This window comes from Urocitellus parryii, chromosome 2 (assembly GCF_045843805.1).
Source record: "Urocitellus parryii isolate mUroPar1 chromosome 2, mUroPar1.hap1, whole genome shotgun sequence".
In the NCBI taxonomy this organism is placed as follows: domain Eukaryota; kingdom Metazoa; phylum Chordata; class Mammalia; order Rodentia; family Sciuridae; genus Urocitellus; species Urocitellus parryii.
In genome coordinates, this window is record NC_135532.1 from 102,400,196 (window position 1) to 102,425,117 (window position 24,922).

The following is a 24,922-nucleotide window of genomic DNA, read 5'->3' on the forward strand; positions in this document are numbered from 1 at the left end:
TACACTGGTGGTAGGAAGCAGGCTTTAGGTGATGTTTGTCCATGATAAGTCAGTTATACACATAACCTTGATGAATCATTAAACTTCCTGGGGCAGTACTTAGTCCACCCCCTGTGGCAACCGCGCCCCTTCTGCTGACAAAGGCTGCTGTCCGAGGATGCCCGTGCTACCCAGTCCCGGGAGGCCTGACCCCGCCCCTTTCACCTGGGCACGCCCCTGGGGGTGGAGAGACTTCCGACTTCCCCGCGGCGCGCGCTGGCCCCGCCCTGCTCGGGGTGTTGCCAGGCCCGGCCCCCCAATATCGGGCCCAGCGCCTAGAGCTCCAAAAGGGCAGGAGAGCGCGGCCGTCTGGTCGTCGCGCCAGGAGCACAGATGTGCCCAGGCGTCGGGGCGCACAGGTCTGAGCTTGGGCGAAGCTCTTGAAGAGGGCAAGACGGCGGCGACGAGATGCCAGCGGAGGAGCCCTGCGCCCCTGGTGCTCCTGGAGCCCCTGGCGGTCCTGGCGGCCCCGGCGGCCAGGGAGGAAGCCAGCGCGCGCCGGGCCCCGAGCTGCGCCTGTCCACCCAGCTGCTGCCGGAGCTCTACACCTTCGTGGTGCGCGTGCTGTTCTACCTGGCGCCTGTCTACCTAGCCGGCTACCTGGGGCTCAGCGTAACCTGGCTGCTGCTTGGGGCCCTGCTTTGGATGTTGTGGCGCCGGAACCGCCGCGGGAAGCTAGGGCGCCTGGAGGCCGCCTTCGAATTCCTAAACAACGAACGCCACTTCATCAGCCGCGAGCTCCTGGGCCAGCATCTGCCGGCATGGGTGAGCCGCGCGGCGCTGGGGTTGGAGGTGGGCGGATGCGTTTTGCGGTTGGGAAAGAACCTGCAGTGAGCCCAGAAGTTGGGGCGTGCAAACCCGAGGGAGGGCGGGGGCCCGGCCACCGCACACTCGGTTGCCCACCGAGCCCAGCGCTCAGACCCTGCAAGCCACGGCGGTGGGATGGCGGAACCTGGGTGTTAGTTAAGGGGTAGAGAAAGTCTTGGGCGGGCCACACCCGGGAAAAAAAAATAAGGGCGTCTGAGACTAGGCAAAGTTGGGGAAAACAGAAGGCACTTCTTCCACCTGCTTGTTGATTTCAAAGAGTGAACGCAGGGAGCAATCGTAGATGGATAATTGCTGCGATGTCAGTGGCAGCCGGTTTTAGTTGCCTTCAGCTGAGGCTCCGACCGACGCGGGGGCGGAGTCAGAACCCTGCGGGGCTGGAGGGTGTGACAGCCCGTTGATGCGCAGAGCGTGGGGCCGGGCCACCGGCGCTCTGGCTCCCTCCGCCTGATAGAGATGCGCGGGCACACTCTTGTTCAAGGACATTCCCGCCTCCTGGTGTGGAACTGCCTGACCTAGAGTTTCTCAAACTTGACTGGTCTTGAGAATCGCCTGTCTCACTTAAAACGAGTTCTGAACTTCCAGGGTGGCACCCAGGCGCCCTGGGTTATTCTTAGGATCATGAGAGTTTGGCAAACATTGGCAATAGGAGAGTTCGGTCCATTTCCAAAGGTTGGCCTGTGACAGATGAGCCCCTCTGGTACGGGGGACTCCGGCTTCTCAGATTCCCTCTGGATACACCCAAGCCCACACTGGGAAATGCCCAGAGGCCCTCAAACTCCACATTTCCTCAGGTTTGGACTCTAGCATCCTTCTCGATGGTAGTAGATTCCTCACACCTGCCAATAATAGCCTTCATAATTGGGGTTCAGATGAAATACTAGAAAAATTAACATCTACTTAACTGAGACAAACCAGAGCTTAAAATTTGTTGGATTTAGTTTGCTAGGGCTGCTATAACAAAGTATGGTAGACTGGGTAGCTTAAACAAAAATTTAGTATTCCACAGTTCTGGGGACAGATAAACCCAAGATCAGGTTATCTGCAAGGTTGATTTCTTCTGAGACCTCTCTCTTTTGTTTATGGATAACCACTTCTCTCCATGTCTTCCCATGGTCTTTTTCTGCGTCCAGATTTCCTCCAGACACCGGTCATAACGGATTAAAGTCCATTCCGGTGGCCTCAATTTAAAACTCAATTACATCTTTAAAAGACTATCTCCTGGGCTGGGATTGTGGCTCAGCGGTAGAGCACTCCCCTAGCAGGACCCCGGTTTGATCCTCAGCACCACATAAAAATAAAGGCATTGTGTTGTGTCCATCTACACCTAAAAAATAAATATATTTAAAAACAGACTATCTCCTAGTGGCTCAGGAGGCTGAGGCAGGAGGATCACGAGTTCAAAGCCAGCCTCAGCAAGTAGTAAGACCCTGTCTTTAAATAATATATTAAAAAGGGCTGGGGATGTTGCTCAGTGATTAAGCGCCCATGGGTTCAATTCCCATTACCAAAGAAGGAGGAAAAAAAAAAAAAGATCTCCAAATACAGTCACATTCTTGGGTACCTGGGATTAGAGCTTAAGAGGTGGGGCACGATTCAACTCGTAACACTTCACATAATATCTATAATGTGAAAGCAAAGACTTACTAATAAGGATGCATATTGAAAAAAATCATATTAACCACTTTCCTAGAGTAGCAACCCATGGGGGGGAGTGTTTGGGGCATCTCATCATAGAGACATTTTAACTTAAGCAGAAAATGAATTTCTTTGGAAGGGATCTTGTTCATCCTGGTAGTTCTATGGAGTTTGTGATTCTGAAAGGTGTGGACCCAGAGAGCAGACCTGACCTGTCCACACCCCCTTGCTTATGGTTAAGGGAGCCCAGGCTACCTGGCAGATCTGTGTTATGAACCGGTTGTGTCTTCAGTGATGAGAGTGGACCATGAGAATTTGTCCAGTAACAGCCTCACCTTTCTCCCCTTCCTGTACAGGGAGGCCTCTAGACGCTTTGCTGCAAGCAAAGGCAGCATTTCTGAAACTAGGACAAGAATCAGATCCTGCAGGGGCATTGACACCTTCCCCCACAGCCCCACAGAGATAGCTCTGGCCTCTGTTGTGGCAGGAGACCCCAGGAACAACATAGAACTTAACAGGGTACTCAGTCCCAACCCAAGAAGATACTCCCTGGGTTTTCACCACACAGACCATCCATCCCCCAGGTCTGACCCAGCTGGGCATGGGGCTTGGAGGACCGTGATAATGTGTCTCCTACTAAGAGGGCAGCCTCAGGTGGGGAACAGATGCTTAACCAGTAATTACCAAGAGGTCCCAGGGTAATCGGAGACAAAAGCCTGATAGGGTCCAGTTGGGTCAAAGGCCTAGAGTGAAGGACGCCCTACCTGGTTTCCATATCAGGTTGCCATCAGACCTCAGCCTCCTGCCTATTGACAGTGCCTTAAGAAGAGCCTGGCCTCTACCTGGGTTTTGCAGACTCTCTGGGCTGGCCAGCTTGAAGGGCCAGGGCCTGGGTAACATTTTGGGTGGAGGCAGTGGTACTGCACAGGAGTTCCAGGCTGAGGGAGGCCACTGTGGCTGGCCACTCTGTGACCAAGTACCCTGCCCTCAGCCTGACTAACCTGTGTGGGAGGGGCCACGTGGAGGTAGGTGTGATGGAGGTTGGGCCTGATTCTCAAGTCTACAAGGAAACTGGAAGGTTTGGCGGGGCCTGGCAGGAGGATGGAGACCAATCAGGAAAATTATTTGAACCAAGATGTTGGTGGTGGGGACCCTGAGGAGATAAGAGGTGTATGAATGTAGATGCTCTGTGGCCTCTAGAGTGGGGTGAGATGGGGATCTGGGGGCCTTGCAGGGTGTTTTCTGGGTATTCATTACTGGGTTTGGGACTCTCGAATGAGAGGCAGACCCAGGGAGGTTGGCTTTCTCAGCACACGTGGGTCTGCCTCCCTGGGAACACACTGTTTATGGAGGCGAAGGGAAATGGGGCCCTTGCCCAGATCTTTATCATTTACAAGCTGACCTTCTCATGTGCCTTTCTGTTTTTGAGAACTGATTTCCTTCCAAGGAAGAGGGAGCGATGGCTTATGATAGCTTCCTACCTCCTTTGGCATCCAAGAAACATTTTTATAAATTACCAGATGGAAAATCCATAGTGAGGGACTTGGAATAAAAGAAAAAAAAAAAAGTCGAGGGTCTCAAGGGCCTTCTGTGTGTCTGCCACACTCAGGACCGCCTGGCCCAGTTGTACAAGTTGTACAATAATAGTACCCTGTGAGTGGGCAGGTGGCTTAGCCAGCCCATCTGCCGCTTCTCGAGCTGCTTGGAAAGGACACCTTTTCCCCAGTTCCTGCGATGGGGTAAAGGCCAAGACGAGGCTGACCTGGAGTGGACATCCTTCCCTGTCCACTGATGGCTTTCAGACTACAGCTGTCACTGCTGGTCAGCTCTCGGTCAGGCCCTCCTCTCTCTTGCTCGGTCTTGGAGTCCTCTCAGCACATTGCTCTAAGCTGCTGCCTGCAGGTGACCGACCACAGAGATCACTCTCCCTTGCTGGACCTGGACCTGGACGTGGACGTGGACATGGACGTGGATGGTCTTTCAGAGCCATGCCAGCCTGATGTCTGATTTCAGTTCACACTTCATACAGTCCTGCCCCTCCTCTAGGCACCCTTTCTCAGGAGATGGGACTAGAAGGAAGGACTCCTCTGCTTCAAAGGGGACCATGAGGAAAGACCTGTGGATCCTTTTGTCTTGTGATCATGGCCTGGCCACGTGAAGGAGGTAGAGGTGGCCCTGGCTCCTCACCCTCTGAGAAGGCGGGGGTGGGGTCTGCATGTTCATGGAAGGGTGTTCCTCTGGCACAGCTTTTGGATATATATATTTAAGGTTTTTTTAACTAAAAAAATTTACCTTTATTTTATTTACATGTGGTGCTGAGAATTGAACCCTGTGCCTCACACATGCTAGGCAAGCGCTCTACCACTGAGCCACAACCCCAGTCCAATTTTTAGATATATTTTTGAAGGAATCAAGAGCCACCTGAGTCAGTCCTCCTCGTCAGGGATTGGGGACCATGTGCAGCACAGTGACAAATTGGGGGCTTGATAATAGTTAGCCATAGGCCTCAGAGAGCCCAGTCCTAGAGTCCTCTTGTGTGGTCGTGCTGAGTTGAATGCTTGAAAAACCACTTGTTTGGAACCAGGTAGAAGTGGGTGCTCAGTAAGGGCTGTCCCTGTATGCTCCTCAAGTTTCTAGACCTCCTAACTAATAGAAAATCTTAGCTGTGAAACTGATGACCAAGTGTCCCAGCAATAAATGTGTCCCTCGAGAGCTGGTTGACTGTAGAGGTGAAGGCCCTTGGTGGGACTCCAGCCTGCTCTGTGGTTGGTGGCACTCCAGCTATGTGGAACCCCAGTGAGTGCTCACCCACCAACCTTCAGAGCTCAGCCATCATACTGGGGGCCCTAAGGACCGTTGTCGTTGGGTAATCTTGACTGTTCCACAGCACAGGACTGGCCCTTCACTGATCTCTGCATTTCCAGGTTTTCCATGGAGCCATTGATCAGAGCACCAATCGCATATTTAGTTTGCTTACCAGGTATTTATTTTGCCCCTGCCATGACAGGGCTTGTGTGAGGAGGGAAGCCTGGTGGAGCTTTACCTTGCTCCAGGTGAGGTGGCATGCATGGAAATGAGGGCCATTTGGTAGGAAAATAGCCCGAGGTGGAGGAGAGAGGGGAGGAATTCTGAGAGAACTTGGTGATTCATCTGTGGTTTGGGGTCTAGCCGATTTGCTGTCCTGCTAGTGGATAGCGGTCAGTTGGCAACTTTGCTGGGATGATCAACCCTCCTTTGTACATTTGCTAGTGGGAGGTGAAGGCCTGGAGTCTGATGGGTGCTCACAGGGGGCGGGAGGGGGGTTGTTCCTCTTGGACAATAGTGAAGTTTGGGGGGCTATTCTAGAGTTGTTTTAGCGGTAGGGCCCTACCATCCTCAACTAGTCCCAAGACTTTTCCCTGGGGCTGCACACCCACCAGCATCCATCCCCCAGCTTCTCCTGCCCACCCCTCACCTGCTGGCCAAGGTGAGCACCAGGAAAAGCTGCACTGTTCACACAGAACAATGGGTATTCCAAGGCTCCAGCAGCATCCCTGGGACTGTCCCCACAGAAGCCTCCCTCCTGGTCACTTAGATAACCAGGGACTGAGGGCCTCATTTTGCTGGTGCTGGGAGTTGAGGATTCTTTCTGTGGGTGGAGTAGAGATTATTCTAGGGCCCAGGCTCTCAAAGTCTGTTCCATATTGATACTTCAGTTAATTAGAGGAAGTAAACTCAGTGCCAGCTCTGAGCTAGCCTGGGTATTCTCAGATGAGATCACAAGCTTTATCCATACACGGTGCCATGGAACCCGGCTGGAAACATCGGGGCTGCTTAGAATCAGGCAGAACTTTTTTACCCTTGCGGTCTCTGCAACTCTGGGAAGCCATCCGTGTTGGCTTGGAGTCAGATCTACCCTGAGAAGGAAGAGGCAGGCAGGTTTTAGTCATGCCCTTGAGTTTCTGCCCATGGACTAGTGATGCCTCATGGATTTATCATGTCCTGGGTCGGGATTGGGCAACAGGAGTGACAGAGTGTGGGCTTGCTTCCCTCCAAGCCCCACACAGGGATCTCAGGCATCCCTGCATTCATTCCTGTGCTCCGTCAACACACGGCTTGCGACGTGAGAGGCCCAGCGCTGCAGGCTGGGCCACGAACATGAATGACACATGGCCCTGGGCCTTGAGGAACTGTTGTGTGGGATGGGATTCAGACTCATGAGGGCAGCCCTTCTGAGACAGTGTGAGCCATCCGGTGAGGTCGCAGTCCAGGGTGCTGAGTGAGCAGGCTTGGGGAGAACCTACCCTGGACGTGCCCTGGAGGCGTTCCTTGAAGAAGTTGCTCTATAATGTGAGCTTTCCACAGGTTTGGTCACTTGGGTATATCATCTCAGGGTGCACAGGCTCTGGGACTTACATACTCGAACTCACAGGAGACTGCCCACTCCATCCTTCTAGGCCAGGAGTGCCCAGATTGCCCAAGGACCTGAGTGACTGGGAGGTCACTGGTGGATGAGTATCAGGGCCAAGGGTGAGGACAGTTCTGTCCTTTTCCTATGTGGCAGTCCCCTCTCCAGGGAGCAGAAAGGTGTAGAGAACTGATCGCTGGCTTCATTTGGCTCCTGGCCCAAAGACCCAAGAGCAGACAGAGGTGGTGCTTCCTTGGAAATGTCTCCAGTGACTTCAGAGGAGTTTCTGGGAGGTACAAGCTGTCCCCCAAGACCTATGAGGGTCACTTCTCAGCTACACCCCACTCCATGCTGAGTCCCTCCTCCCAGGCCAGATCCAGGGATTGCTCATCTCTGAAAAACTGGAGTTGACAGCACAGAACAGTCAGTTCACATATGCTTGAGGCAGAGATTTCCTTTTTCCTCCTCCCCCTCAGTAAATACTGAGGAAAGAACTTAAGATGTTTTCCTGCCCTCTCAGGACCAATGACAAGGACAAAGCAGCCTTCTTTTCACATGTCCTGTACTTCTACCAAGGAGACGACACTGGACCCCTTGGGTCACACGGGGATCCAGGACCCAGGTTGTCGGCTCTACGGGAGGAGGAGGGCAGGGATGCTTCTGCCCAAGAAGCCCCAGGTGAAGGCATGACTCATAAACCCTTGAAACAGAGAAAGAACCAAGGACTTTCTGTGGACGGTAGGACATTTCAAAAGCCCAGAACCACCTACTCATTCCTGAGCCCATGTCGTATTGATTTTTTTTTTATTTTTTAACATCACTGGCTAAAAACCTGATTTTTCTGCTTAGAAAAGTAAAATATACACCCCCTTGTAGAATATTTGGAAATGACCTAAAAGACAAAATTGGAATAAGCATTTATAATTCCTCCACCCAGAGCTACATGGTTATAGTGGGCCGCACTTCCTGAATGTAGAAGGTTGGTGAAAACAGCTTTAAAACCTCCCGTATCTCCATACACCCACCCCCTGCCCCTTATTTTTGATGTTCTTTATATTACAGACATCTTCCATTCTCCATAAACACTTTTAAGCACTGTGGTAGCCTCAATATGACTACCGCAGTGACCGAATTATTTCTCCGAGTCAGTTATTTCAATTCCAAGTTTTCCCTCTTCGGGGCTAGCGGAGGGGGTTGGTGGCTCCTCTGTCTGGAGTTTCTCCCTGGGCTCTGCCAGCCTGGGTCCTGTGACTCATCCTCCAGGCCGAGCCCTGTGCTCAGGATCCCACAGGATCCCGAGTCTCTTATCTGTCTGCTTCCCATGCTGATTGGAATCTACCAAGTGGTGTGCCTGACTTTTCCTCCAGACTGAATGCTCTTTACGGCAAGGCAGGCCTCTTGCCTCTTCTGTACCCTCAGCTCCCAGCCCTAGGTGCAGAACAGAGTAGGCCCTCAGTGAAAAATCTGTTCAATGAGTGCTACAGTAAATGCTATATAAATCCTAATCCACATTTCCCATTTTCTTTAGCATGGATTCCTAGAAGTTATGCTGTGAATATTTGAACATAGGAAGCTGCTTATGAATATTTCAGGCAGCCCTTCTCTGGTGCCCTCTAGTTCTGTGGGAGTTCAGTTTCTAGTCACCCTTGAATGCATTCTACTCTTACACTAAAAAAAGAAAAAAGAAGAAAAAGGTTATGAACATTTCAAACATTTCTGTCCACTCCACTGAAGCCTTATCAGTACCGAGTATTATTATTTTTACACTTTTATTAGTTTGATGAGCAAGAAGATAAGTTTTTGAATTTCTAGGCCTTAACAAACCTAACTGGCTCACTGAAGTCTTCCTAACTCTTTAAAAATCTGCTCTAGCTCAGCTGTCCCTGTGTGCTCTGAGCCCTTACTCCTTTGCAAAAGCTGACGGGTCCCTGGGTATTGGTGTTCTTGTCACTGAGGGGCATCTTTGGAGCTTCCTCTGCTGAGTTGTGTGTATCTGAGGTGTATCTTTGCATGTGTGATTCTGTGTCTGTGCCCATGTAGTTTCTGTACCTCTGGGTGTGTGTACATCTGCATGTGTGCAGGCATGTACCTAAGGATCTGTGCATGTCTCTGTACATGGTAGTCTGGGAGGGACTAACATCCCCATGGTAAGGGACAGAATCCACCAAATGGCAGGGGGGGGGGCCTTTAGGTGAATCCCCTAGCCCTCTGCCTCCTGAGAGGGTCTGGTGGCCCAAAGCTCCTGTTAAGATCTCCCACCCCAACTCCAGGCTGTTCTGTGTAGGCCCCCCAAGGCTTCAGCCCCATGGGGGGCAGTCGTCCATCTGCTTCCATTCTTTTATTGCTCTGGAATCATTTTCATTCTCTCTTATTTTCTGGAATCTTATTGCTCTGGAATCCGTTTTTAAGAAATAAAACACAGGATTACCACCTAAAGATGAAGTGTTGAGGCCGGGTACAGTGGCCCATGCCTGTAATCCCTGCAACTCAGGAGGCTGAGGCAGGAGGATCAAAAATTGGAGGTCAGCTTTAGCAACTTAGCAAGATGCTGTCTCAGAATAAAATGAACTGGGCTGGGGATGAGCTCGGTGGTACAGCACTGCTCAGCCTGCTAGCATGCATGAAGTCCTGGGTTCAATCTCTAGTACCACACACACAAGAAAAGGAGTGTTGATGTACCTTCTTTGGTGGCCTCTGCTTGCTGGGAATTTTTTTTTTTTTTTAATATTTATTTTTTAGTTCTCGGCGGACACAACATCTTTGTTGGTATGTGGTGCTGAGGATCGAACCCGGGCCGCACGCATGCCAGGCGAGCGCGCTACCGCTGAGCCACATCTCCAGCCCCAATTGCTGGGAATTCTTGACAGACTTGATCCTTCTTTCCAGTCTGTGCCTCCGCCTTAAGATCCCATTACTGCCCATCCCTTGCCAATGTCTCAAAATGCCATTATTAAAATATCAGCCCATTTTTTTTCTGGAAGGCTTTGGCCTAAGGACGGGAACAGCATCAAGAGGTGTGTTAGTTTAAGGAGGCACCAGATGGAGGCTGTGATCTATTTAAACCTCTCTGTGTGGTGTGTCAGAGGTTGGAGATCTTGGTGCCAGGACTTTGTGCTTGGGCATCTTTGGGATTTTCTGGACCTTCTTTGGGGAAACATTCTCACCTGCATACATCAGTCAAGATAGTGGACAGGTTTCTTTGGGAATGCAACTTGCTAGAGAACTGGAGGTGTCCCCAGCCCTAAACCATGTACAAGTGGATTTGCCTCTATTCTCTCTCTGGATTGCGGATCTGGGCAGAGAAGTAACAGCTCATCCCTGTGAGAAACCTGAGGCTAAAGGAAATGAAGACCAGACCTGATCCTGCCACCCTGTGGCCGTACTTCCTACCCACCCCACCTGGCTACAGAAAGGAGGCGGGGGGTGAGGGTGGCTCACCTCTCAGGGGGAAGGGCAGCCTCAGAGCCAGGCAGAATCGCACTCAAGCTGTGATTTTTGCCTTCTCGTCCTCACTCTTCTGGGGAGAGGTCCCTTTGTAAAAGACCGAGGTCCACAGGGTGCTGGTGAGAATCTGGTGACATAGCAGTGTCACCCAGAAGTGACCGCCAGTCAGCCAGATTGTGACTTTGGAGCTCCAGTTGGGAAGGGGTGGGGAGAAGATATCTTCGTCGAGGCCTGAGCAGGCCCTCCAAGCTGGGCAGCACTGTCCCCTTATTCTTCCATGTCCACCGCCAAGAGCCGAACCACAGGGGAGCTTGCCGACCTGGCCCTGTCCTCCTGAATCAGACTCTCTGACCCAGAATCTGCCTTTTAAGGAGGGCTCAGGAAGTCATTTTGCACTCTTTAAGATCTGAGAACCACGGCTGGGCCTGACTTTGCGATGCCAGGTGGTGTGGGGCCTCTTCCCACCAGCTAGTCCCAGAGACTCTAGCCTCCTGGGGAACTGGAACACAAGCTCAGGTGACTTTAGGACCCAGACTAATGAGCATCATGCATCTTCATCTTCTGCCTTCTCTCTGTCTCCCTAGTGGGGAAAGACGAGACAGAGGCTCTGATTGGGTGCCTTTGCCAGGCCTCCCTAAGGAGCAGTCCCATTGGGCAGAGTGTCACACAGGAGCTTTGCAAAGCCTTGGGCCCTGCCTATCGGTGGCTGTCGGTATCTGGGGCACAGACCCTCGGCCAGTCAGTGAAGGCCAGGAAAAGAGCCAGCCCATTCTTTCTCCTTAGCCGCTTTGACGTTCTCCTGTGCCCTGTTCATGCTTTTTCAGTGGTGGTTCTCAAAGTTTAGGGCCTGAGGCACTAGGAGACTCAGCGGAGAATTTGCTGGGCTTTGGGTCAGGCAGAATGGGACACATAGCCCTGGTGACCTTTTTCTTTATGTACTTGAGGTCATAGAGGTCAGAGTGTCTTCACAACTTCCGACAGAAGGTCTCACCTCCAGAACACTCCCTCTGAACCAAGAAGGGCCCTGAGGACCTTGCTACAGTCTCATTTCCTCTTCTCTGGAACTGGCGGTATTGGCAGTACTGTACCCATCTTGCAGAAGGAAAGGCTGAGGCAGAATTTTAAACACACAAGGAATGGATTAGAAAAGCAGTATGGAATGAACTTTAAAAGCTAGGCTATTTCAGATGGAGCAGGGGAAGGGGCTAATGAGTGAGAAAAAGATGTGAGGGCTGGGCTCAAGTCACGGTGCCTATGAGAAGCTCCGGGTTCTGGTCACTTGGGTAATCTTGGCAGGCAGTAACTAGTCTCTGAATCTCTCCTCATCTGTCAAATGAGGATAATTATATCTTTGCTCTTCACCTTATGGAGTATTAGGAATATCAAATGAAAGTGCTAGGGACTGTCCCCAGTGTGTGTGAATGCCCTGTAGGGCATGGCCTGTTATGAGGACAGTGATCCTTGCTAAACCAGACCTTCTATAAAAGAAGGGAGCACATGGCATGTAAGGAGGGAGGGCGACGGAACAGAAAAGCCGACTCCGTGGTCAGACAGACCTGAGTCCTGACCTCAGCCCTGGCACTCCATGGCTGGTGAGTGTATGTCACATAAGCTCTCTGAGCCTCAGCTTCCCTATGTATAAAGTGAGGCCAATAAGGAGATCAGGCAGGTATTAAATGATATGAGACGATGTCAATTCCAAAAGGTTGAGAAAATGGGATGGGGAAATATAGATCTGGGCAATTTTGATACAAAATGTTCAAATAGTAATTTTCATATTAGACAAAAGATTTAGAATATAACTCAAATACAAGGGCAAGAAGGATATTGAATGTTCACAAAGAGTAACCGTTAAGATATAACCAAGGACACCTACTGGGTAATATAAACTTGACATCTTAAGTCAGCCACTGACAAGAGGAAGCAGATTAACCAAGGGTCAGGCTTGGAAATTTTAATATATCCCTTTCTGGAAATGATAAGCAGACAAGGATTGAGCTCGGCTGGAAGGACGGGATTAGTAACTTGATCACACATGGAACAGTCACAGGAATTAATCACGGACCAGGCCACAGGGAGCCATCAATATATTCCACCCTTGTTCAGACCACAAAGAAATGGAATTACAAGACAGTAATAAAGACATAGCTGCAGAGATCACATGTCTGGATATTTTAAATATTACTGTTAAAACAAACTCATGCAGAGGAAGTCATAAGGAAAATAAGAAAAAAAAACGAGAGCAGAATAACACAATATAATGTCGACAACTGTAGGGGAATTTGTAACTTTTTTGAATCTATCATAAAAAAAGAAAAATTAAAAACATGATTCAACTCTGACTCATGAAGCTCAACTCTAAAATCCATAAAAGAGCAACAGATTTAAAGAAATAAGGAATAATAAATATGAAGATGAAAATGAATAATATTTTTTAAATAAAGGGAAAAAATAACAAAAGCTAGTCCTCTGTGAAAGCAAAACCATTGGCAAGACAGTTTGCAACAAGAACAGCAAAATTTAAAAGAATTTTTTAAAATTCATTTTTAAAAATTAAGAATACTTATTTTTAAAAATAAAATATTGAATGAAAAAAAGTAATAACTACAGATATGATAGATTAGAAATAACAAAATATTATAAACTATATAGCAACAAAATTTGAAAATGTGGATACATTTCTAGAAAAATACAACTGCCCAAATTACTACAATAAAATATAAATAGACCTCGCAAAAACACCATAAGGTACTAATGGTATTTAGTGATGATATGGTAATTGACTACCCCCAAAATCCTCAGCCAAGAAGGTTTTATAGGTAAGAAGTAGTAAACTTTATATAATTTCTACATTTATAAGTTATTATAAAATCTTTATACCCCAAATCTGATATGAATTGTTTAGGAATGAAAATTTTAGGGACCACTTTGAATCACAGGTGTATACAACCTAAGTTTCAAGCTAAATAAATATATTGGGGTAAGAGGGATTATCCCAAGAACTAGAGCTGGTTCTGCCTTAGGAGGAGCCGTCACTGAAGTTGACCACATTAATGGATTATGGGGGACAGGTCATGGCCATGTCAGTGGGCTCAAGAACACACTGAACCTAGTTCAATGCCCATTTATGAGGAAAGCTCTTGAGCAAACGGGAATTAAAAAGAACTTCCTCAATCTGACAGGCACGGTCCTCCAAAATCTACAGGAAAAATGCTTCACAGCGAAACCTGAGGAGCGTCCCTTGAGGGTCAGGAGCCAAGAAGACACACTTACTGTCACCACTGCTGATTAGCATAACATCAGAAGTCCCGGCTAATGAAGTCCAGCAAGAAAAAATAAGGAAAAGGACAGAGAGCAAAAGAGACCATTATTATTTGCAGATGACAGATGTCCATACATAACCAAGGAGGATCAAGGAACAATTAGAACTATTAACACATTTTGTCGAAGTTGCTCAGAAAGTCAAGAACTATTTTTAATAACTATAAAAACCCCAAAGTGATCTAACAAAAATGTGCAGGGCTTTAATAGAAAAAGTTTAGGAATACAATAAAATCTGAATAAAGGAATATTCTGTTCATGGATATAAAACCTCATGTTATAAATGCGTCAGTGTTCATATGGAAGAAGTATCTCTAATGCTAGAGTTTAAATCTTAAATGTCCCCCAGACGCCTATGTATTGAAGTATGCCCATCCTGTGGCACTCCTGAGAGGTGGTAAAACCTGTAGAAGGTAAGGCTTAGTAGAAGGCAGTTAAGTCATTGGTGTCATGACCTGGGAAGGTGATATTAGGGGCCCAGCTCCTTCCTCTTTTTCTCTTTGTTATGGACCGAGCATCTTACTCTACCAAGTGCTCCTGCTATGATGTTCTGCCTCACTACAGGGCCAAGAAGCAAAGACTAAAACCTCTAAAACCATGAGCCAAAACAAATCTTTCCTCCTTATACGCCGATTTTCTCAGGTATTTTGTCACAGTAATGCAAAACTCAATAACACATGTATTATTATCCAAATGAGTTTAAAAAAGAAAAACAAAAAAGGGAATCACCTTGCCTCGGGTCACTTTGTAAAAACAGTGATAAAAACACTGTGGTACTGGCACAGGAACAGGCAAACAGACTGGTGTAGTTGAACACTAAGTTCAGAAACACACCAGAGTACATAGGAGAGGCTGGCTTTTGAGTGAAGTAGCTTCATCAGCCAGGGAAAGATGGATTTTTGTTGTTGTTGTTATATGTTGGTGGAAAATTGCCTTTGGGGAAGTATTGAGGGAGAGAAAATCATCTTATCTCACCCCTACGAAAAATTCCAGGGAGATCTGAGCGTGAACGCTCATAGATAAAAACTTAGGATAACTCTGAGAATTTGGGGGTGGAGAAAAGGTTTCTTTAGCAAGGTCCAAGAGAGACAAGTTGTGCTGGAAAATGAGATAGATCTGTCTGTGTCAAAGTGGCAGTACATTGAGTATAACCAGGTGTCAGTCTCTGCTCCAGACTTACCTGGAGACAGTCACAAGAACATTGTTGGATCCTTGGTGTCACTCACTGAGGGGGGAAGACAGACACTGAGATTCAGGCAAAGGGAGCCTCCAAGGGCATGTGGCAGAAAGGGGTGCCTTGAAGGTCTCTTATTTTCTTGGACTGAATGCCTGCCCTTTTTCAAGGGGTTCAGATTTGTCTATGGAGATCCTCTAAGTGAGGAACCTCACATACAGGCGCAGGGAGCAGAGGGATCATGAAAATTTCATCGTAGGCCTGATCATCCTGTTGCTGCCCACACTTTTTGGGGTGGGTGTGGGTCACCTGAATGCAAGGGGTGGGCTGGTCAGGGATGCCTCCCAAGCAGCCCTGACCGGGTTCCAGAACCATGCCAGGAGCTTGTTTAAAATAATTTGGAGGGCCCCACCCCAATATGCTCTGATTCAGGAGGCGGCTCAGGAATCTTCACCCTACCAGCTCCCAGTGCCCAGTGTTGGACCTGCCGGGCAGGATCACCAGCCCCCAAGGGAGCAGAGCTGCCTGGGCTGGGGATGCGCAAGGGTAGGAAGCTCAGCTGTGCCCTGGCCAGGATGGGAAGGGCAGAGGCTTGAGATGGAAGATGCCAGCAAGGGTCAGGCTGGCCCTCCCTCCTGGTGGTCTGATCCTAAGCCCCAGAGGGCTGTTCACTGCTTGCCCCCTGCACCAGCCTGGGAGCTCTTGGGGGACATTCATTCATTCCTACATCCCATCAGCCCACAAGTGTGCATTCACGTGCTGCTGTACCTGGGGGACCCATCAGCCCTTCTAGCACTTTCCATCTAGAAGGGACAGGGCAGTAACACCAAGTGCCACTAATAAGGTGTACTAAGTGTGTGATGGAGAACCAGCAGACCCTAGAGGGACACCTGTCCTCCACTTAGGAGACCTGGAGAGGCCCCCCGGAGGATGTGAGGTCTGAGAGGGCAATGAATGAAGCAGTCAGAGGGGAGCTGGGAATGGGTTCAGAGATGGAATGGCATGTGCAGCCCTTGGTGGGGACTGGAAAGGTCAGGTGGCTGGATGAGGGTAAGTCCTAGAAAGAAGTCATGAGCTGAAGCCCATCTCGAGGCCTCTGGGCAGCAACGAAAGGGTCTCTCCTTCCACTTGCCCAGCTCCCAGCTTGGGAGCTGACCTAGGATGGCCACAGGGAATGTATGGTGACAGGCGACTTCTCCCATCTGAGCTGGCCGGCTGACCTGAGCTGCTGCCCACTGCTCTCCCAGTTCCGTCCCCCATCGTTCCCATGGGCCTGGCAGAACTCCCTCTGGGAACCATGCAGCGTTTTCCTTCAGCACCTGGAATATTAACCTCTCCATTAGAACCGGCCACTGCCCAGAGCTGTGAACCTGAAGCAGGCAGGGAAAATGGCGTGCTGTCCCAGAGTCTGAAAAGCATTGGGCTCCTCTGACCTTCTCTGACTTCCAAGGCAGTTAAAAACTGTGCTCCTAAGAGAACTGCATGGCTCTGTCCTGAGGGTGGGCCTTCAGGGCAAATCCCCAAACCATCCCACAGCCTGGCACTTAGAGGATCCTGTCTTCTGGGCCTTGGGGAAGGGAGGGCAGGCCCTTTCTCCACCAGAGGAAGTGGCACAGGCTCATGGTGAGTCTGATCCCCAGCTGGCCCCATGCTCGGGGACTGCCATGTGCACTGCCAATGCCAGCATTTTCCTGCTCCACATTTTTGGGCCAGGTGCCCTGCACACTCACACTCAGACCACCTCCTCTCCTGGGGAAGCTGGGGACAGATGTGGCTCCTGAGACTCCTGCAAGGAGGGGGTTAAGGGCTCTCCATATCATGTCATGCAAAGGCCAGCAGAGCTGTCACTCCACCTAGCCCCTCAGCCCTCCCACCCCCACCCCCCACTGGGGCTCACTCAGGACTCCACACAGCGCAGGCAGAGAGGATGGGGCTTGTGCCCTGAAGGAAGCTGTAACCAGAGGCTGCTGGGGAAGGGGCAACTTTGGTGGGGTTCCTGGAAACCCAGGTCAGGGAGAGAGTACAAGCCTCCCCACACCCCCTCCCCAGTTGCCAGTGAAACGTCAACCCCTTAAGGAGGTCATCCCTGGAGGATGGCTTTCCCTAAAACCTTTTTTCCTCTTGCTTAGCTAATTCATGCATTGCTTAATTTTGCTCCAGAAACTATGTATAGCTTGTGTCACTAAAACAAGTAACAGGATAGAGTTTGCCAAGGAGCAAATCTGGGTGTTATGGAGGGGGTGGTCCCGTGTTGGCAGGGAAGGCGGGGCTTATTTGCATATGCAAAAGACAAGTTTCCAGACCCCGCCCCCCAGCTCCTGGCCTCTTCCCGCCAGGCTGGGGGCAGGGCTGGGGGCTGGGCTGGGGGCCAGGAGAGGGGTGGAACTGCAGGGATCCTCCCAGGCTCGCTGCAGGTCTAGAGCCACCCACAAGCGTGCCATCTGCCCCAGGAACAAGCCTCTACTGCGCCCGCCTAGGTGCTGTTGGTTCACCACCTGCCAGACCAGAGGGTGCGCTCCCTGAAGGCAGGGCCTCCCTGAGTGGCCAGGGCAGGGTGTCCATTGGATGCTGAGAGCGCGCCCTTGCGACCTAGGGGAGGTGGGAGGGGAGGAAGCGCCTGGGTGCACTGGGGGAACCTGCCAGGCCACAGCAGGGCGACACAGCCACGCACCTGGTTCCCGGGGCGGGGCGCGCAGCTCCAGTCTAAACTGCCCTCGGGGCTTCTGTTCCTAGATCCACTTCCCGGATGTGGAGCGGGTCGAGTGGGCCAACAAGGTAAGGCCGTGGGCGGGGCCGGGCGGGTGGACTCCCTGCGCCTGGTGCTCGCTGCAGCCTGTCACCTGCTGCAGCCGGGAGGTGGGTGGGGCTGGGACAAAGACCTCAGGTCCAGTAGTTCCCTTGCTCTGGAAGGACTGAGGTGTCCCCTCTGCTGCTGGGGTAGCAACCTCCCCTTTCTTCATTCACCAGAATGGTTTTCTTATCTTTAAGAAAAAGTCTAAGATTAATACATGGGCACATCAGAAAATAGTATAGAGAAAAGTATGACCCTTCCCCGGCTCCCTGACAAGATCAGCACTTTGGCAGGGAGAGGCAGACATAGGTAGACAACAGCTCTGGATTTCACCTGGTTTTCAGGCCAGATGCACCATCACGGTGGCTGTGCAACCTTGAGAAGTTTGACTCACTTCTCTGAGCTGGTTTCCTTATCCATAAAATGGGAGTAATTACTCCTTCACTGACGTCATTGTTATGATTGCTGTTAGATCATCTAGGTGACTTCCTTTGGGCACTACTGCCAGATGCTCTGAGGGTTGCCTTCTAACCTTCCTGCAAGGAGCCCCACTTTACAAATGAGAAACCTGAGTCCCTCTCCTACCTGAGCTGCCCAAACTTGTGAAGGCCCACTGCAGTCCTCACCTCAAGTCTCCAGACACTGGACGTAATACAGCCCTTGCCTTTGTTCTGGGAGAAGACTTAGCCAGTAGCAGGAGGAACTTAGGTTGGGTATAAGAAAGAACTTCCTGATAGTTGTTGATCTAAGGCTGGTGTTTTATATTACTAGAAATGTCATTTCAGAGTGCATCAAAACTCGCCCCACGCCCCACCCCAGCCTCTGGGTAAAATTCAGAGGGAACAGGTTTCTGCCTTTGGAGGAGAGGCAAGGTTTCTGTGGATTAATGCAGTGCCTGGGGTCTCTGGAGCAAGCCTTGTAGAGGTCCTCTGTGTGTGTGTTAGCCACGCCCTGGACTGCTGCATGTCTGAAGGTCAGGCCTCAAGAGGCATTGGAGGTAGAGGGCTATTGGGATGAGGCCCATCCTGATCCTTACCATGGGGAGGTAGACCTCATTCTAGGCTGCACTCCAGAGGCACCAGAGAGTGACAGACCAGCGCTGCAGGAAGCTGGGACCAGCCCACAGAAAGAACCAGGGCTTTCAACAGTCCTCTGCAAATCTCATGAGCTCTTCCAGTTATGGGTTTGGAAGGGGGGCATGGGAAGGAGGTCCACCTTTAAATTAAGGCCCAAACCCAACAGGCAGGGTGGAGGAGAGGCTGCTGCTCCAACAGGAAATAGCCCGGCAGCCCCTCCAAGCCCCCCCCCCCCACCACTACCACCTGCCATCTCCACCTCCCTCCTGCTAGAATAGGAAGAGACATGAGGGGTAAAAGTGAAGCCCAAATAGTCTATAGGTTAGTTTTAAATGCTCTAACAGTGCACTCACATGTTGTGTAAGGACATTTTGGTCGACAAAGGCCGAAGATTCAATGGGCATTCTGTAAGGTTATAGTGGAACTGAGAAATTTTCAAATGATGCATGAATGCATTATGGTGTTATAAGGTACCGACTTCAAGGGGAACTTGGTCCCACCTGTGTGTTCCTAGACCAGCACCAGGAGCCATTCTGCAGAATCAGAAAAAGGCTGCCTTTTCTGACTGCTGGAAATAAAAATCCCTGGGGAAACAGTTTAACTCTTTTTTTTTTTTCTGTAATATTTTCCCCCATACCTCTGTCATCTGCTCATTCTTTGTGTCACCACGGTGTAGAATGAGATTACATTTTAGCACAGAGCTAAAGGGCTTCATGTTATTAGATTTAGTGGATGAGTATTTCCATGGGGCTCTGCAGAATGTCCCCCAAACCTTGGGGTCCTGCTGCCTGCACAAGTGTGGAAACCATGGCTGTAGTTATTAGATGTCTGAGGGAAAGAGGACAGGCAGACACATGGGTGGGCAGGCAGGGGAGTGGGTGCTGCAGCATAGGAACCATGGGGCCCCTACCCCTGGGACAGGGCTATAGACAATCAGGACCTCGTCCTGGGCAGGTGCGGGTCTCTAGTCAGGGGCACATACCTGACCACCAAGGGCCTCTTCCTGTCCTCACAGATCATCGCCCAGATCTGGCCCTACCTCAGCATGATCATGGAGAACAAGTTTCGGGAGAAACTTGAACCCAAGATCCGGGAAAAGAGTGCCCACCTGAGGACCTTCACCTTCACCAAGCTGTACTTTGGACAGAAGGTGGGTGTTGTCTCAGGGAGGTCAGCCTGGACTTGCTAGGAAGTCTTTTCTCTGTCTCCTCTTTTCCTGCCTCCCACTCCCTGGTCACTTGACTGTAAAGATCCTACTGGACCTTGGAGAGAGGCGACCCCCACAATATGCAATTCCCAGCATCAGCCTCAGTTTATAGCCTTCACCCCCCAGTCCTTGTGCTGCCATATCTACAGGTTCCCAGGAAGCTACGTCTCAGAAGCAGAAGGGGGAAGTGAGAAGTTGTTCCTCTTGCAAAAATGTTTAAAACATGCCGTGCATGGTGAAGCATGCCTGCAATCCTAGCATCTAGGGAGACTGAGGCAGGAGGATCTCAAGTTCAAAGCCAGCCTCAGCAACTTAGTGAGGCCGTAAGCAACTTAGTGAGACCCTGTCTCAAAGTTGAAAAAAGAGCCAGGTTAAGCAACCCTGGGTTCAATCCCTGATACAAAAAAAAAAAAAAAAAAAAAGTGGTGCCAGACAGATTCATGATGAGCAAGCCATGCTAACCTCATGGTCTATGATAGTACATAAAACAGTTTATGATGCCCTGGTTGGTCCTGGCATTTGGTTGGAAGCCCCCACAACTCTGTTAAGGCCAACAGGGATCCTAGGATAAAATGGCCCATGGCCAAAGAGGTTTGTGTTCACACCTAACATCACATCCCGGGTCTAGAACCAGGTTTCCAGTTTCACCCTCTGGACCCCATTCCTCCCACCCCAAAGAGCCCACCGAGGTGAGTCTTATTTGGATCATCGCTGTCATGACATCCACCACTCAGTAAATCAGAGGTGCTGGCATCCAGCCTGCCCTGGAGTATGCTGGTTTCAGAGCAGGCCAGCCTGCCAGCCCTGGAGACGGGGCAGAGGAGGCTGCCTGACCCGCAGAGACTCTGGTTTAGGCCGCCCGGGCTCTGCCAGCACCAGCTTGGCCCAGGGTTGCTTGGCTCACACACAGCTTACCGAGCATGCGCTGTGTTCGGTGCTATGGAGCGCATGCGCCACACCTGCCTACAGGAGACAGACGAGCTAGTAGGGGAACCAAGGCAGTGCGTGCAGGGTGGTCAAGCACCTGGGTTCAGGGGTTCAGAGGTGGAGGGGCGAGGGCTGGCGCAGGGGCTGGGGGACTTCTGTGAGGAAGCGCTGAGTTGGCATGTGACTAATTCAGCAGGCAGGAGACCTGAGAGTCCTCTCTGCTGACTGCAGAGCCTGCCCAACCAGGCCACTCCTCTGACTGGGCGCCTGGGACGTGGTGTTGGGGCAAGTCATCCTAAGGAATGATCTTCCCCATGCCAGGGAAGATCAAGTCTGTGCCCAGCTCCCTCTGCACTTGGACCAAGGACTAAACCTCTCTGAGCTCCAGTTTCTTCATGTCTGAAAGGAAAAGAGCCACTTCTTAAGGTGGTGGTGAGGCACATATGGCAGGCCTGGCCTTGGTATGGCTCTATGTGGCTGGTGGCAGTGCCCTGCATTGTGGAGGTCAATTCTAGCCTGGTGCTCCTCACCTGACTGTGAGTCCTGTTGGCACAGAGTAGGTCTTCATGGCAGAGGCCTCCAGGCAGTCATTTCTCCCTGAGACCTGGCTCTGTGGATGTGGGTCTTTGGGGCTGGCCAAGCTTTTGTAGGTACCAGGTAAGCCCCTCCCAACACCCAGCAGGCCCTGGGTGGCTTAGTCACAGCACCCTCTTCTAACACAGGCTTCCACTGAGGCGAGGCAGAGCCAGGGGCTGTGCCGTTAGAGGCTTCCATAGTACTGGGGACTCTAGAAGAAAAGGAATGTAGAATCAAAAATGCAAAATGGGGGTAAAGTGAATATTAAGTAAATAGGAGGGCTGGGGTTGTGGCTCAGCAGTAGAGCACTCGCCTAGTACCTGTGAGGTCCTGGGTTCAATCCTAAGCACCACATAAAAAAATAAATAACATTTATTAAACAATAAATAAATAGGAGAAAGAATAAGAAAATAAATTGGAGCATGTTACACATTTTAAAAAGCTGACAAATCACACTTATCACAGACTCTGGAAAAACCATATGACATTTTTAGTGAACTTGTCTAATATGTCCTATAATACATTTTTCTCCCTTTTTTTCTTCTCCATACTCAGAACCATTCCATAGGACAGTGCATTTGTAAATCCACTTTTTGTGGAGCAAGTCAAAAGTTAATGAATCTTTTCTCTAGTGGTACTGATTGAATTTTTTCTGCAATATTTTCTTATGAAAAATTTCAAACAAAAAAAAAATTTTAAAGCTATTCAGTGAACATCATGTACCTACCATCTAAATTGTGCAGATGGTAATCTTTGGCTATATTTTATTTATTACATATTCATGCATCTATCTCTCTACATATCTTTATTTGTTCTTTTTATATACACATGACAGTAGAGTGTATTTTGACACATATACATACATGGAGTATAACTTCACATTCTTGTGGTTGTACATGATGTGGAGCTATACTGGTTGTGTATTCATATATGAACACAGGAAAGTTATGTCCAATTTATTCCACTGTCTTTCCCATTCTCATCCTCCCACACCCCCTACCCCATGCAGTCTGGTATACTCCACCCCCCTCAATTGTGAGTCAGCATCCATATATCAGGGAGAACATTTCCCCTTTGGTTTTTTGGGATTGGCTTATTTCGCTTAGCATGATAGCCTCCAGTTCCATCCATTTACCGGCAAATGCCATAATTTCACTGTTTTTATGACTGTCTACTCATTTAAAAAAATGCATTTCAAACTAAATAGATATTGGTGAACTTCACCCCTAACCCAGCATGAACATCATTAATTAAGATTCAAATGAAATTTTTTTTTTTACCCTTGATCAGTAATAACCAGACTGCTGGACAGAAGAGTCTGAGCAGGTGGAGCTGAAAGCAGAAGGAAAGTTACCTGGGAACCAAGGTCTTGGCTCAAGGTCAGGGCCCAAGGCTCTGTAGCAGTGCACTTGAATCCTCAGGATGGGATCCCTCACCAAGGATCCTGCCCCTTTCCCTTTCCTTTATGGGGCCAACTCACCCGCCAGACTAGCTTAAATGCTTCCTCCTTCAGGAGCCTACTTTAGCCCCGCCCAAGCTGGTCAGGAGGTCCTGAAGTCCCAGATGCCTCAGGACAGCAGGGCTGCTCCTCCTGTGGCCCCTCCCTGCCCTATTTGTCTCCTGGGCTGGACTGTAGGCCTATGAGAGCAGACTCGGTCCCTCTTGCTCCTTGCTTTCTCCCAGTACTGGGCTGTGCAGGGTAGACGCCCAGTAAATAGCTGTGACAGGAGACAAAGGAGGGGACACCTTCAAGGGAGGGGCATCTCAGGCTGCAGGTGGGTTTCTGTGTGTGTGCGTGCCTCAGCCCAGGAGCACAGCGGCTTGTGGGCAGGGGCTTGTGGCCATCTCTGTTTTGAGAACCTACTGACCTGTCTGCCATCTCTTCCAGTGCCCCAGGGTAAATGGTGTCAAGGTACATACTAACAAATGCAACCGAAGACAGGTCACCTTGGACCTGCAGATATGGTGAGCCCTTGTGCCAGGTGGGGGTTTCCAGGGACAGGGAAACTCTGGAAGCACCCAGTTGGAAGATGCAGTGGCATGTCTACACTCTGATTTGGGCTGTGGAACCCCTCGTTGTGCTGGGGCACAAGGGCAGGAGTATCAGGAAAAATGGAAGGAAGAATGACTGGTCCTGGGGGAGCTGCCACTCGCTGGGCCCACGGCCCAGTCCTGGCTTCTCCCACCCCCTGGCTCATTCTGGATAACAAGGAAGCCGGGGCTGGGATCACCTAGAGGGTCAGACCAACTGCCTCAGGATGCAGAGAGAACGAGGGAGGGAAGCCCAGGGAATTCCGAGCACGGATTGAGAAAGGCCAGCTGGAGGCCAGGAGGATGCAAAGTCTCATAAGCAGCTAGGTTAGCAGGCGGGACCCAGGCACCTCTTTCAAGTGAGGTTCATAACAGGCTTGAGTCAGGATCAAGAGAGGCTCCGTCCAGGGTGTCTTCCTGCAGGTGGTGAGATTTGAGTTGTGCTTTGAACAACTCCTGAGTCCCAGAGTGACCGCCCTTCCTTCCCAGTGTCTCTCATTTTCCAACCTTTGCCTAGAAGCTGGCCCTGAGAGCATGCTGGGGAGATGGGAGCCAATTCTGGGGCCACCCACCCCTCTTTAGGGATTGGTCTCCAGGCAACCAGGTGCTCCTGGCCCTTGAGGCTCTGCCATGAGATCCTGTGTGAATAGTTGGAGCCCCTGGATGCCATCTGACCCACCCAGCCTCCCAGGCAGTACCCAGGGCCCCTGTCTGTCCATCCTGCCTGCCCCCACTCAGCATTTCTGACTTGTGACGTCAGGCTCCTCTGCCTATGACCTGCAGATGTGTGACAGCCACTCTGTCATCCCCCTTAGTCCTCTGACCTTTAATAGTCTCCTGATCTTTACCCTCAAGGGCACTTGTCCTGGGTTCCCTGAGGCCCCAAATAGACTTGGGCTCCTGTTCTTGCAGCCTGAGGCCTTGTCATCTTTGCCCACCTCCACTGCCACACCCTGGGCAGTGGCTTGATGTAAGCACTGGGGCTGCTTCTGGAAAGAGACCCAGGCAGAAATGGGGCAGGGGTGCAGCAGTGGTAGAGAGGGGCAGTGTGTTTACCAAGAGCTGATTCTTTCCATCTTTGGGTGTCATGGGGCAAGGTGATGTTCAGAGTCATTGTCCTCAAGGTCAGAGGTGGGGACATACCCAGGATACCAAAATGCAGGGGACTAAGGGGCTATCTCTCCTGATCTGGACCTGGGTTAGGGTCTAAACAGAATCAAGGAAGGCTGAGGCTATAGGGGAGGCTGTGTAGCAAGTGACATAGCTTAGATTTGGTGGCCAGCAGCCAGGGATCAGGCTGTGCAACACTGGGCAAGTTTCCAGACCTCTCTGAGAGGGTGGACTTGCCTCCTCTCCATTCTTCCTTCTCCCTCCCGGTTTCAGCTACATCGGGGACTGTGAGATCAGTGTGGAGCTGCAGAAGATACATGCAGGTGTGAATGGGATCCAGGTGGGTGGAGCCACATGACTGCCTCTGTTCCAGCTC

At 50.4% G+C, this 24,922-nt stretch overlaps 1 protein-coding gene across 1 annotated transcript in view; it reads left to right on the top strand.

Annotated features, from left to right (window-relative positions):
- The first annotated feature begins 447 nt into the window (after positions 1-447).
- Esyt3 (extended synaptotagmin 3) overlaps positions 448-24,922 on the top strand; it is a 40,294-nt gene continuing 15,819 nt past the window's right edge. The window contains exons 1-5 of the mRNA XM_026385026.2: positions 448-804; positions 17,562-17,603; positions 19,711-19,845; positions 23,294-23,370; positions 24,820-24,886. Coding sequence (XP_026240811.1) covers positions 448-804; positions 17,562-17,603; positions 19,711-19,845; positions 23,294-23,370; positions 24,820-24,886 — 678 coding nt within the window. The remainder of the gene's footprint in view (positions 805-17,561; positions 17,604-19,710; positions 19,846-23,293; positions 23,371-24,819; positions 24,887-24,922) is intronic.